A 14,884-nucleotide genomic window follows, 5' to 3' on the forward strand; every position below is an offset into this window, starting at 1 on the left:
AGGCCACCATCCAGAAGGGGAGGAGGGCAAGGGAACCCGTGGGGGAAAGGGGCATCTGGGAGGGGCCTTAGTGTCTAGGTGACTTTGCTCAGCACCATGGAGGGGTCAGAGAGCTCTGAAAGTCCACGGCAGTTTGGTGTCTGACTAGGCTCTATGTCTTATCAATGTTCAGTAGATGCTGGGTGACATTTTCAGAGTATGCAAAGCAGGAGGCCTTGAATGGCTAAGAATAGCTTTGATGGGGCTATTTTAAAAGTTGGATATGCAAAAGTTTGAGTTTGGCCCCAGAGGGCTTTTGAGTTAAATGGGCCGGCATTTCTCTTCCACTGGCGGCTACAAGCCACCGCCTCCTTCCCGAGCGCCCCGCTTAATCCCACGACTCAGCTCCCGAAGCTCCGCCCCTTACGCTGTGCGCGTCCCAGAAACCGGAAGCAGTGGTGGGCTCTTGCGCCTGCGCGAGCTGGCGGCCATATCCCTTCGGTCCCCCAGTCGAGTCTGAGGTGTTTTTTCAACGTCTATGTTCCCGTTCTTCAAGGCTCGGTCCGTCCTGCGGGAGGCGGAGAGGTCGGCATTTACAGGAAGGCCGGTCGGGCCGTGCCCCTTACCCCCGCTGGAGCCCGGCGCTGAGGGCCTCCCCCGGCAACTGCTCGTCCCGAACTCCCTGAATCAGGAGCTCTGGGCTGCGTCCAGCAGCCGGGGTGAGTCGGCTGTAGGTCAGTTAGAGAACCACCCTCGTATTTAATCGGCCTTCCAAAGCATCTTTTGCTGTCTTTTCAGAAAGTAAAAGCATCCCTGCCATTCGGGTCACGGAGACGAGCGCCTCCACCTCGTCTGTACGCTGGTCTGGATTTCAGCGTGTTCGGTGAGCGCGGGGTGACAATTGCTTCAACTCCGTTCCCATCGCTCCCCTCCAGGGGCAGGAGATATTTGATCGGTGACCTTTACCTTGCCTCTGGGCACTTTTTTTTCAAAAACTGTTTGTTTGTTTATAGAGAGCAAGCATGAGCGAGGGAGAGGCAGAAAAGGAGAGAGTCCCAAACCTGCTCCATGCTTAGTGGTAAGCCCCATGTGAGGGTTGGTCTCACAACTGAGGCTCACGACCTGAGCCAAAATTAAGAGTTGCAAGCTTAACTGACTGAGTCACCGAGGTGCACCTGAAACACTTTTTAATTTTCTACTTTTTCCCTTCCGCAAAAGTAGTCCTAATTCACTAAAGATAAATATATGTCTCTATCCCTGACCTGGGCTAGCTGCATTATTATGTATCATGTACCACTACCTGATACATTTCTTTGTTTACTGCCCTCCCTCAACAGATTACAACATCCCTGTGCTTCAGGATCTTTCTGTTTTGTCTAGTGCTATATCCCCTGTGACTGTATGTAGTGGCATCAGGGTAAATATTACCTAAGTAAATATGAAACAAAGGAGCAAGAGGTAAGGGCCGGAAGGGAAGTGTCCTTGCTCAAGACATGAGGCTTAGACAAGAGGAGGAGCTCACAAAGATGAAACATTTCAGTGGAATACTTCATTTAAGTCTACTCTCCGTAGTGCACAGCAGGGTTCCAGGCCAGACTCTGGTAATGTTAGTAATAACGGCCTCATTAACAGCTAAATTGTAAGGTCTGTGTTCAGAAATATACTCATTGGGATTTTAGGCTTTGAAGAAAAATAGGCCTGCATTTACACACCTGTATATGCAGTACATATACAGTACATATAGTTAGTTTCTGACTAACATTGAGTGTGTGGTAAATTGAGTTGTAATAATATCTGATTGCAGAGCTTCTATGAGAGAAAGGCTCTTGGCAATGTCATTCTCATATCATGGTTGCTCAAATGGCACATTATTAATATAGTAAAGAATGTTGAAGTTTTCATCAGCTTTGAAATATACTGCTTGAGGGCGCTTGGGTGGCTCACTTTGTTAAGTCCCGGATGGACTTCACCACAGAGCATGATCTCTTGGCTCCTGGGTTCAAGCCCCTCTTTGAGCTCTGTGCAGACAGCTCAGAGCCTGGAGCCTGCTTCAGATTCTGTGTTTCCCTCTCTCTCTGCCCCTCCCCCATTCACACTCTGTCTCTCTCTCAAAAATAAATAAACATTAAAAAAATATACTACTTGATCCACTGCATGGAAAAAATGGTTGCATTTTCATTATTTTAAATTTGTGTTAACAGCTGCAGAGAACACCATCTGAGATGACATAAATTGCCAACTTCTGGTGTTCTTGCTCTGCTGCTGCTGAACTGTACAGGCAACATTTAGCATGAGAGTCACAGCATAGCAGTCTTCACTGCCTACCACATGTGGAATTCAGTCAGTTGATGCCCTTCCTCAAAAACCAAGTTTCAGAGACCCTGCAGAGCGTGGAGGGAGGATTTGGCGGTCCGAGGCTGTGCAGCAAAGCCTGTTAGCCTGCTAGTAGTGCAGAAGTAAGAAGTGTTGGGAGTGGAGCCCCCAGAAGTTTGATATAGAAGTGCCTTTTTGGATTTGACACATTGTGTATTTTTATGGTGGAAAGCATTGTGTCAAATTTTTCGGTTTTCATGTTCAGGGGAAAATTAACAGCTAAACTTTAAAAAGTTTCAGTTAACTTACAAGATGGGACATTTAACTTTTTTTTTTTTTTTTTACTGATCAGCAAGGACCACAGTGGTGTTTTGTAGCTCTGGAGGACATAAGACTACTTCACCTTCTTACCAGATCGGTGTGTGTTTGGCTGGGTGCCTTGGGGCTGGGGGTGTGCATGTGCGAGCGTTTTGAGGGGAGCGGTCCCTTATAGCGGACCTGCCGTAGCATCTAGGCTCATGAATTGTGGGGAGACGAGGATTCTCGTGTCTTCTTTCTCTTGCTTCAGCTCTAACTTCTCACTTCTCTGGCTTTCTTCATGAAGGGAACATGAAAGAAGAAAGAACAGCTGCTGAGTTACAGAAAAATATGACACAGGTGAGTCGGGGCTAATAATTCGGCAAAATAATTTTCCATTCCACCAGGTCATTGACCTCCTAGTTGTTTAGAGCAGTGGTCAGCAATCTCCTTTCTTGTGGACAACATAGTAAGTATTTTAGGCTTTGAAGGCTAGAGAGTCTATTGCAGTTAAACTGCCAAGTTAGCATGAAAGGAGCCCCAGACGGTACATAAAGAAATGTTTTATTATGGTCCAGTAAAACTTTACATCTACAAGCAAGTAGTAGGCTGGATTTAGCCCGTGTGCTGTAGTTTGCTGACCCCTGGCTTAGAGGATGAGAAAATATGGCTAGCTGTGGGCGCGAGTTGAAAGCTGTATTTCTACAGGTTCCTGGATCTCAGGTTTGTGAAAAAAAGAAAAGCTCCTTGTTCCTTGGTGTGTTTTTATGCATTTAAACCTCATTCCGATTTGACCCAGTGTTTCATCTTGTACTGATTGCTACGGTGGGAAAGAAGGAAGCAGGTGAAATGAAATTGTTCCTGTAACAACTGCTGGTGTCCGTGTGGAAATTACGTCATTTCTAGAGCATTTCTCTCACTTCTGCTCTATCCTCTGGACTCTTCTGGATTATTATAAGACTGGAATTGGTCTTATCCACATCAAACTGTGGAAGAGAGAAATTTAACATTTTAGAATTGTCGTTAGATCCATGAGACAGGATTGGATCAGTTAGGGAGACAGTTATGGGGAGAGAGAAAGACCTGATGACTACATTCTGGGGTAGATGTTGGGAGACCTTAGTATCTTCAGAACTTCCTATGAATTGGTTCTCAGTTCCCCAGTATTATCAACCTCATACATGGGGAGAGTAGGTACCTTTCTGAAGAGAAAACATGTGGGATGTTTTAGGGCTCGGTGGTCTTCGAGGACGTGGCTGTGGACTTTACCCAGGAGGAGTGGGCTTTGCTGGATCTTGCTCAGAGGAACCTCTACAGAGATGTGATGCTGGAAAACTTCCAGAACCTGGCCTCACTAGGTAAGAGTGGCAACATTCCTCCATTTGGCTGTTTAGAAAACAATTTTACTAATTTACCTTGTTCTAGGATTTGGGCTGAGGAATTAGAATATAATGGTAAATAAGACAGACATGGTCACTGACCCCAAGGAACTTAGAGCCTAGTGGTTTCACCATGAAAATAAACATCTGTGTAGTAGTGAATTGCCTTTTTCTTGTGATTAAAAGCGTTGATTATGAAGTGTTGAAAGTGTGGGGATAGACTTCCAGCGTCCCTTTGGGTCTTAGGGACGTTTGTGGTTTGGGTCCTCGGGAAAGTTTTATTGATGTCGGGGCTCTTCACTCAGAGACCACCAGGAACATACCTGTAAACAAGTGGTGTTTATTACTCACTGACTTGGGGAGCTGTGGTATGTCTCAGAAAGGTGTTAAAAAGTATATATTGTAGGGTTTGTTCTTTGGGTTAGTGATTTGGGGATGGGCCTATGGAAGTTGGCTGTATTAGTTTCCTAGGCCTTTCATAACCAAGTACCACAAACTGTGGCTAAAAACAGCAGAAACTTACTCTTCTTTCATATTTCTGGAGACTGGAGATACAAGTTCAAGGTGTCACGAGAGCCAGGCCCCTTCTGAAGGCTCTGTGGGAAATCTCTCCCTGTCTCTTCCCAGCTTCTAGTGGTTGCTAGTAATTCTGGGTGTTTCTTGGTTTGCAGCGATATATATATATATATTTTTTTTTAAGATTTTCTTTTTATATAATCTCTACACCCAATGTGGGGCTCAGACCCAGAATCCCAAGGTCAAAAGTTGCACACTCCACCAACTGAGCCGGCCAGTTGCCCCATACAGCTCTATCATTCTAATCTTTGCCTTTTTAAAAAAATGTTTATCAATTTTTGAGAGAGAGAGAGAGCAGGAGCGGGGGACATTCAGAGAGAGAGAGGGATAGAGAATCCACAGCGGGCTTTGTGCTGACAACAGAGAGCCTGATGTGGGCTGAGATCATGACTGAGTCACAGTTGGCCACTCGATCAGCTGAGCAACTCAGGCGCCTCTCTGATTTTTGCCTTCATCTTCACATGGCCTTTCCCCCTTTTTATGTTCGTCCTTAATAAGGACACTAGTAAATGGATTTAAGACCCACTCTAATCCAGTATAACTTCCTCTTTACTTTTTTTTTCCCATCTTTACTTGATTATGTCTACAGAGACCCGATTTCCAAAGTAACATTCTGAGAAACGTTCACAGAACATGACTTTTTCTTTAAATTTTAGAGAGAACATCTGGGAGAGGGGTGGGGAGTGGGACAGAAAGAGAGAGAGAGACAGAGACAGAGAGAGAGTGAATCTTAAGCAGGCTCCATGCTCAGTGAGGAGCCTGACGAGGGGTGTGATCCCACAACCCTGGTATCATGACCTGAGCTGAAATAAGTAGTTGGACCCTCCTCCACTGACTGAGCCACCTAGGTGCCTTTTTAAAAAATTATTTATTTATATTAAGACCAAGAGCATGAACGGGAAAGGGGCTGAGAGAGAGAATCTCAAGCAGGCCCTGACACAGTACAGAGACCAACTGAGGGCTTGATACCACAAACCATGAGATCATGACCTGAGCTGAAATCAAGAGTCGGACACTTAACCGACTGAGCCACCTAGGGGTCCCCGACATGTTGTTTTAAGACACTTACTTTTTTTTAGAGCCCTTGTGGATTCACAGCAGAATTGAGCAGTAGATACAGAGATTTCTCATGTATGCCCTGCCTCCACACAGGTACAGTGTCTTCTGCTATCAACATCTACCAGAGTGGTACATTTGTTACAACTGATGAACCTGAACTGACACATCATCATCACCATGCGTCCATAGTTTACATTAGGATTCACTCTTAGTGTTATTGTGTGGTTTGGACAAATAATTAACAGTATATATATATCCATCATTATAGTATCCATAGTGGTTTAATTGCCTTAAAATTCCTCTTTGCTTTGTCAGTTCATCTCTCCTTCCCCACTAACCTGTGGCCACCACTGATCTTTTTACTGTCTTCATAGTTTTGGCTTTTCAGAATGTCATGTATTTGGAATCATGATACATAAATTTTTCAGTGGCTTCTTTCACTTAGTAATATGCATTTATGGTTCTTCTAGGTCTTTTTTTGGCTAGATAGTTCATTTTTTTTGGTTCTGAAAAGTATTTCATTGTCTGGATGTATCCTAGTTTATCCATTCACCCACTGAAAGACATCTTAATTGTTTCTGAGTTTGGGCGCTTACGAATATAGCTGCAGGAAACCTGTGTGTGCAGGTTTTTGTGTGGACACGTTTTCATCTTCTTTGGATAAATTCCAAGGAGTGATTGCATGATCATACTGTCTTCCAAAGCGGGTTTCCCTTTTTGCATTCCCATCAGCAGTGAATGAGAGCTCCTTGCCAGCATTTGTTGGTGTCAGTGTTCTGGATATGAGTTGTTCTCGTAAGTGTGTGGCAGTGTCTCATTGTTTTAATTTGTGTTTTCCTGATGACGTTTTTAACTATCTTTTCATATGTTTGTCATCTGTATATGTTTGGAGAGGTGTCTGTTGAGGTATTTGGCCCAGTTTTTACTCAGGTTGTTTGGTTTCTTATTGTTGAATTTTAACAGTTCTTTATGAGGGTGCCTGGCTGGCTTAATCAGAAGACATGTGACTCTTGATCTTGGGGTCAGGAGTTTGAGCCCCGCATTGGTGTAGAGATTACTTAAATAAATAAATTTTTAAAAAGTTATTTGTTTATTTTGAATAACAATCCTTTATCAGATGTGTCATTTCTAGATGTTTTCCTCCAGTCTGTGGGTTGTCTTTTCATTCTCTTGCCAGTGTTTTTTGCAGAGAATAACTTTTAATTTTAATGTAGTCCAGATTATGAATTTTCTTTTATGGATCATGCTTTTGGTGTTGTATCTGAGACGTCATCTCCAGACCCTAAGTCATTTAGATTTTCTCCTGTTTTCTTCCAGGTGTTTCATAGTTTTTCGTTTTACATTTAGGTCTTTGATCCATGTGATCCGTTTTTGAGTTGATTTTTGTGAGGAGTGTGAAAGTCTATGTCTAGGGTAATTTTCTTGCATGTTGATGTCTAGTTGTTTCAGTCTTTGTTGAAGAGACAATCTTCTCTATGTATTTCCTTTGCACCTTTGTCAAAGGTCAGCTGAAGGTATTTATGTAGGTCTATTTCTGGACTCTCTGTTCTGTTTCATTGATCTCTTTGGACATAAATTTTTAAGGAACACTGTTCAATCCACAGGTGGTCACTTTAGATTGGATGCTGACAAAAGAGGTAAAAATTTTATTATTGAGTTTGTGTGTGTGTGTGTGTGCGCGCGCGCGCTCGTTGGTGAGGTGGTCATCCTTAGATTAAATTACATAGTGGCCTTATTTTGTTTAATTTTATCATGATCTTAGCATAACCTTAAGATTGGTATTCTGTGAGATTTTTATATTCAACAGGATAACAAAGTGTCCTGACTGAGTATCAGACTAGCTTCTAATATTGAAGTTCAGATATGAACGTCACATTGGTTCTAGATATCAGAGGCTGTGTCATTGTCTCTGTCATTGTCAACCCCTCCACCTTGCCCCCACTTGAAGCATTTTTTTGACATCTTGTTGAAATTAAATTTACCTTGCCCATAATTAGAGTATCAGAAGAGCAAAATTTTGACCCTGTGTCATGGAAATGTTTATGGTTCGTCATTGTTTTCCCTCATGATAAGTCTTTCTGCATTAACAGGGTATCCGCTACCCACACCGTATCTGATCTCCCAGTGGAAAGAAGAGGAGGATCTGGAGACAGTGGAAAGAGGACCGACCCAGGGGGAGCACCAGGAAGGCAAGAATCCTTGGGAAAAACTCTCCTGGTTGGGGGGATATTACATTTGGAAAAATCAATGTTTTGCTTGAGGGGTCTCATCTTCCAGATACCTTAGATTAGTATTTTGACCTTTTATCAGTATTCTTACAGTATCCTTGTTCTTGGAAAGATCTTTTGTATTTCCTCTTGTAAGTTAGTATTTGGTCATGTGCACTTTATCCAGTTCCTTTTTGTTCTGTTCTCCTATTAATACTCTATTTGTGTTACTGTCAGTTCAGTCTTCATGGATTATTTCTTAGTTGCTTACATTTTGACCATTGTGCATATTACCAAAGTCCTGACACAGCCACATTTCCAGAAGTCCTTTGCTTATAGGTGCCTTTACTTTTTTGTTTCAGGTTTTGAGACTCAACTTAAAGCTAGAGAATCAGTTACTCCACGAGATGTTTATGGACAAAACATATCCAATGAACAGAAAATAGTAAGATTCAAAAGGAATGACTCTTGGTCATCCATTTTACACAAAAATGGGGAATACCGAGTTATTTATTATCAGAACAAAAACCATGAGAGACATTTGAGGTAAGTAAGAAAAGGTAGTGCCTGAGAAGAGGATCTTAAAATGTCATAAAACTTAAAAAACATGTATATAGAACTTGGTAAAAATTGTGAATTCATAAACAATTTTTACAAGATTTTTCCCCCCAAAATGACATTGAGATCTTCAACGTTTGACACATAGTTCAGTTGTAAGCAATTACCAGAAAAAGTAAAAAAAAATAAGTCAAAACAACTCTGTGATAATATTGGCTATGGTAGAGCCCTCTGAGAGAACTTTGAGCTTGTAACTTGACAGGGCAGAAAATGTACATAGTCCCTGAAAATGGTAAACATTTATTATCATTAATGATGTGCTTTTTATTTTTAAAAGAAGTCCTGTGGTGGAGAACGTCAATGAACATAGTGACGAAAATCAGTGTGGTGAAACCTTCAGCCAAATCTCACATCTTAATATACTGAGGAGAACTACTGAAGTAAAGTCCTATGAATGCCGCGAGTGTAAAACGGCCTTCACAGATCATTATTCCCTTAGGAATCACATCAGATCTCATGCAGGAAGCAAACCCTATCAGTGTAAAGAATGTGGGAAAGGTTTTCATTTTCTTGCTTATTTTAAGAAGCATGTGAAAACTCCCGCTGAAGGGAAACCCTATGAATGTAAGGAGTGTATGAAGGCCTTCGCTTGTTCTTCATTCTTCAGGGCACATATGAAGATTCACACTGGAAAGACAAACTATGAATGTAAAGAATGTGGAAAAACCTTTAGCTGCTCTTCATACCTCACAGAACACAAGAGGATTCATAGTGGAGATAAGCCTTATGAATGTAGGGAATGTGGGAAAGCTTATAGTTGTTCCTCCTCACTCTCTAAACACAAGAGGATTCATAGTGGAGACAAACCATATGAATGTAAGGAATGTGGGAAGGCCTTTAGTACTTCCTCCCACCTTATAATACATATAAGAATTCATACTGGAGAGAAGCCTTACAAATGTAAAGAGTGTGGGAAGGCCTTCAATAATTCCTCAAAACTCATTGTCCATGTCAGAACACACACAGGAGAGAAACCTTATAAATGTAAGGAATGTGGGAAAGCCTACAATTGTCCTTCCTCCTTAAGTATCCACATGAGAAAACACACTGGAGAGAAACCCTATGAATGTCTGGAATGTGGAAAAGCCTTTTACCTTCCCACTTCCCTGAATACACATGTGAAAAACCAAAGTAGAGAGAAACCTTATGAATGTAAGGAATGCGGAAAAGCCTTTAGTTGTCCCTCATCCTTTAGAGCACACGTGAGAGATCACACTGGGAAGATACAATATGAATGTAAGGAATGTGGGAAGGCTTTTAGCCGTTCTAGATCCCTCACGGAACACTTAAGAACTCATAGTGGAGAGAAGCCTTATGAATGTAAGGAATGTGGAAAAGCCTTCATTTATCCCTCAGTCCTTAGAAGCCACATGAGAACACACACTGGGGAGAAACCCTATGAATGTAAGGAATGTGGGAAAGCCTTTCGCCATTCTTCATACCTTAGTATCCATGCAAGGATGCACACCGGTGAGAAGCCCTTTGAATGTCTGGAATGTGGGAAAGCCTTCAGTTGTCCCTCATCCTTTCGAAGACATGTAAGAAGCCACACTGGAGAGAAACCCTATGAATGTAAGGAATGTGGGAAAGCCTTTGTGTGTCCTGCCTACTTTCGAAGACATGTGAAAACTCACACCAGAGAAAATATATAAATGTAAGAAATCTGGGAATGTCTACAAGGCGTTTTCAGATCCTCCATCTAACACTGTGGAGATACCCTATGAATGTAAGAAAGCAGGAAATTGTTGCTTATCTATTTGAAGACTTGAGAACTCACAGCTGAGGGAACCCTGTGTATGTAAACCTCGTGGTAATGCCTTCAATGAACATTACTTCCTGTGTATAAGAAAACTGCTAGAGGCACAGATTAGTGCCTCACCTTTAAAGTGGACTGCAGGCTCATTGATTTTCACTACCTGTTACATGATGTGAATATTTTAGGTGATACTCTAATACTTTTTCACCTCTAACCATGTTTAATTTTGAGGTCCTTTAATTTTGGCTGAGATGTAAAGGTTCTTCATGACAAAATCTTTTGGACCCATAAGGAGATTTGAGGTGTTTTTCATAGGCAGGAGTGGTCTTTTTTTAAAAAACTAGTTTCTAAAAATGCTCGTTGTTCTCCAAGTGTACAGTTATTATGATATCAACACTTTGGTATTTATTATTTCTTTCGTAATTTTTTCTTGTAATTGGTAATTTCGTTTTGATCCAGTATGCCAGATATTGGAAATTGCCTACTCAGGATTTTTTCCTTTTTTTTTTTTTTTAGTATTTATTTGGGGGATAGCGCAAGTGGAGTAGAGGCAGAGAGGGGGACAGAGGATCTGAAGTGGGCTTTGTGCCGAGAGGCTGACAGCAGAGAGCCCAATGTGGGGCTTGAACCCATAATCCATGAGATCATGACCTGAGCCAAAGTTGGATGTTTAACCTACTGAGCCACCCAGGGACTCTGCCTTTTTTTTTTTTTTTTAAAACTAAGAGAACTTCTACTTCTTAAGGTTATCAGTTTTTACTATTAAAAGCTTTTCCTGTCTAATAAGCAATTTAAGCAGAAATCAATAAGTGCAAAGTTCTCAAAAGAAGAGTCCTCTCTGATACATTGTTTTTGTATTTTGTTCTTTGTCCTTGCTCAAGGCTGGGAGTTGGACCCAGTGTTTTGAGTTTAAAAAGAGACCTTGAAAAAACAAAGCTAGAAGTAAAGTTGGTTGAGCTGGCTTGTGTGTGTTAATTTGGACATGGTTGGGACTTCGTTTCTCAAAATCATTTCCTTTATCCACTTCCAGGTTAGAGTTGTTAAAACAGTTTGCATTAGAAAGGAAAGAAGCCATTATTCTTTGTTTAGTGGGGCCATCGAATGAAGACGGATGCATAGGGCCACGTGGACTGAGTTTCCAGCTCATATTCCTGATTACTGTACCCACCAATCAATACTAGCTTGAAGCAACATTATATCCTTTCACTTCAGTAACTTCAGAGTCAGCAGCTGCATAGACATCTCCAAAAGTTCCTCCATCATGGTCATACACAGCTGCTTAGATTTTCTGGCACGTTCCAGCATTGCCATTTTGCTGATGATACAGTCCCTCTGGCACATCAACTGAATATATAGAGTTGGCGCCATTTTGCAGCAGGATTGTTATCTGTGTGGTCCAATCCACCATGGCACTTTGCTCAAGAGGAAAGACAGCTATGCCTATCTCCAGGGATCCCAAGCGAGAAGAGCTGTGGACAGCAGGGAAAATTAGGTATAATGTAAGCATCAGACAGGATGTCATCCTATTTTACCGGAGGAAGATTTATATTAGACACCTTCAAACAGATTTTTCTGCTTTTTTTGAGAAAGATGAGTTATTTAGTTTATGCTTCTTTAGGTACATCCCGCTACACTTTTCCCTTCCATTATAGTCCTCCTATATTTCTGAAAGAATCCCTATGGCACTTTCCCTTTATCATTTTATGCTGTTTTAGTAAAGCGTATGTATACTACTACGCATGAAGCGTGCTACTCTTAAGTGTATAGCTTGATGAAATTTTACTTATGTACACACCCTGATAACCAGAACATTTCCAAGATTCCAGAAAGCTTATCTGCCTTGTCAATTTCTCCACAAAAGAACCCACAATTTTGACTTTCATTCAATTTATTAGGTTTGCTTGTTCTTGATTTTCTTGATCTTTAAGTTCTTAAGTACAACATGTACAATCATGTGTTCTTTTCTCAGCATGGTGTCTGGTTCACCTTTTGTTTCTTTCACAGACTTAACTGATTTCTCTTGGTATCTGTTTTGTATGTAGGAGTGAGATCACTGAAGCATAGGGTAGACTTTAGTTTTGATAGTTACTGCAAAAGATAGTTACTACCTTCAAAAAGGTAGATTCCACCTATCCTCCTAAAAGCAACGTGTGAAAATTATGATTATTCCCACGTAGCTGGCCAGCATTTTCTAATTTTAGCCATCCAGCAGAGGATTTAGTAATCTCCTGCTTTGGTTTTAGTTTGCAGTTACCTAATAGTAAGGATGAGAAGTACGTTTTATGTGCTTATTGGTTATTTGTATATCTTTTATGAGGGCATCCTGTTGAAGCATTTCACCCATTTTTGGTTTCTTTTTTAATTGAAGGGTTTCTTTCAAGTTATTTATACTTTATTGTATGTGTATCTCTACACCTAGTTATATAGACATATGTATAAAACCGTGACATATATATGCTACGTATATTATATATACATATATTGCAAATAACTTTTCCCAGTCTCTAGCTTGTCTTTTCACTCTTCTCATTTTCGTAAGCTATAAAGGGAATTTATTATCTGGATGAGTTCTGTCCACATGTCGTGGCTGTGCATTCTTCTTGTATTAGCTATTTTTCCTGGCAGGCTATTTCTCTGTGCTGTAGGTCCCAGAAGATCCAGGTTGCTTTCTTTCTAGGTTGAAGTCTCAGGGAGAAAAGAGCTGATGGTCTTTTTGAATAATTCCATTATGTTGATCATAATAGAATCTGATTGGCTCACTTGCCAGTTGTTATCCGGTTACAGCGCAGTGCCCTGATTTGTTTAGGACAGGCTCCCGGGCTCATGCAGAAACCAGAGTCTGCCCTAACTGAATCAGAGTCCTGACAATTGTGATGTAGATGGAGGAGAGGAGGAGATGGCAGTGGGCAGGTGCAGATATGGGAATAGATGTAATCTTGTCTGCTAGCATGTGGTGCTTATTGTGGTCTTAGCAATGGTGGGGAACTGAAGTCTGGTAACCCAACAAAGGCTAAGTAATTGTAGAAATCCTTTCATAAGTTTAGATACCATCTGTTAACATATCTTTAGATTGCTAAAGATGACTTCTCAACCTCTATGCTGCTTTGTAGTATGTTTGGAAATCTGGTAGTGAGAGACAACTTTTTTATTTCTTCATTTGTTTCTATACTTTAAGAATTTCCTTATCAATTTTCACAAATACGCTGAGAGTGCTTGGAATTGGCATTGACTTGATGCAATAACCTGAATGAAATTGACATCTTATGATNGTATTTCATAAGTATAATAATAACTGTAAGTTTTTCATAGATTACCTTTATTAATATTGAAGGAGGGGACACATGGCTGGCTCAGTCAGAAAAGCATCTGACTCTTTAAAATTTATTATTTTTTAAATTTACATTCCATTTATCATATAGTGCAACAATGATTTCAGAAGTAGATTCCTTGATGCCCCTTACCCACTTAGCCCATCCCCACTCCCACAACCCCTCCAGTAACCCTCTGTACTCCATATTTAAGAGTCTTAGGGGCACCTGGGTGGCTCAGTCAGTTAAGTGTCCGACATCAGCTCAGGTCATGGTCTCATGGTTGTGGAATCAAGCCCCACGTCAGGCTCTGTGCTGACAGCTCGGAACCCGGAACCTGCTTCAGATTCTGTGTCTCCCTCTTTCTCTGCCCCTCCCCTATTCATGCTCTGTTTTCCTCTGTGTCAATAATAAATAAACATTAAAACAATGAGTCTTATGTTTTGTCCCCCTCCCTGTTTTTATATTATTTTTGTTTTCCTTCCCTTATGTTCATCTGTTTTGTATCTTAAAGACCTCATACGAGTGAAGTCATATGATATTTCTTTCCCTGACTAATTTCACTTAGTATAATACCCTCTAGTTGCATCCACACGTTGCAAATGGCCAGATTACATTCTTTTCAATTGCCGAGTAATACTTCCTTGTATATATACACCACAGCTTCTTTATCCATTCATCCATCATTGGACATCTGGGCTCTTTCCATACTTTGGCTATTGTTGATAGTGCTGCTATTAACTTCAGAGTGCATGTGTCCCTCGGAAACAGCACATCTGTATCCCATGGATAAATACCTAGTGGTGCATTTGCTGGGTCGTAGGGTAGTACTATATTTAATTTTTTTTTCTTTACAAATAGTTTATTGTCAAGTTGGTTTCCATGTAACACCTAGTGCTCATCCCCACAAGTGCCCCCCTCCATGCCCATCTCCCTCCTCCCCCCCCCAACTTCCATCAGTCCTCAGTTTGTTCTCAGCATTCAAGAGTCTTTCATGGTTTGCCTCTCTCCCTTTCCCCCACGATTTCCCTCCTTTCCCCCACGATTTCTCCCTTTTCCCCCATGGTCCTCCATTAAGTTCCCCCAATCCTCGTATACGTGCAAACATATGATATTTGTCCTCTGCCTGACTTATTTCGCTAAGTATAACACTCTCAAGATCCATCCATGGTGCTACACATGGCCAGATTTCATTCTTTCTCATTGCCATGTAGTATTCCATGGTATAGATAAACCACATCTTCTTGATCCATTCATCTGTTGATGGACACTTAGGCTCTTTCCATGTTTTAGCTATTGTGGAGAGTGCTGCTCTGAACATTGGGGTACATGTGCTCCTATGCATCAGCATTTCTGTATTCCTTGGGTAAATTCCTTGCAGTGCTATTGCTG

The 14,884-nt window shown here is 41.2% G+C and overlaps 1 protein-coding gene across 1 annotated transcript; it reads left to right on the top strand.

The window, feature by feature from the left end:
• The first annotated feature begins 525 nt into the window (after nucleotides 1-525).
• LOC144234614 (uncharacterized) lies at nucleotides 526-10,177 on the top strand. The gene is made up of 9 exons (XM_077767951.1): nucleotides 526-698; nucleotides 778-862; nucleotides 993-1,057; nucleotides 2,645-2,710; nucleotides 2,897-2,949; nucleotides 3,821-3,947; nucleotides 7,694-7,792; nucleotides 8,173-8,356; nucleotides 8,706-10,177. Exons 3-9 carry the CDS (start codon nucleotides 1,048-1,050, stop codon nucleotides 10,078-10,080), a joined length of 1,914 nt encoding a protein of 637 aa, XP_077624077.1. The 5' UTR covers nucleotides 526-698; nucleotides 778-862; nucleotides 993-1,047; the 3' UTR covers nucleotides 10,081-10,177.
• The last annotated feature ends 4,707 nt before the right edge of the window (nucleotides 10,178-14,884 follow it).

The sequence above is a fragment of the Crocuta crocuta genome, unplaced genomic scaffold (genome assembly GCF_008692635.1).
Source record: "Crocuta crocuta isolate KB4526 unplaced genomic scaffold, BGI_CrCroc_1.0 scaffold115, whole genome shotgun sequence".
Taxonomy (NCBI): Eukaryota; Metazoa; Chordata; class Mammalia; order Carnivora; family Hyaenidae; genus Crocuta; species Crocuta crocuta.

Excerpts from the sequence above, each read along its gene's own strand:
- LOC144234614 (XM_077767951.1), top strand. Across the intron at positions 2,950-3,820 it reads TACAGAAAAATATGACACAG|GGCTCGGTGGTCTTCGAGGA; the intron begins GTGAGTCGGGGC and ends GGGATGTTTTAG. Across the intron at positions 8,357-8,705 it reads AACCATGAGAGACATTTGAG|AAGTCCTGTGGTGGAGAACG; the intron begins GTAAGTAAGAAA and ends TATTTTTAAAAG.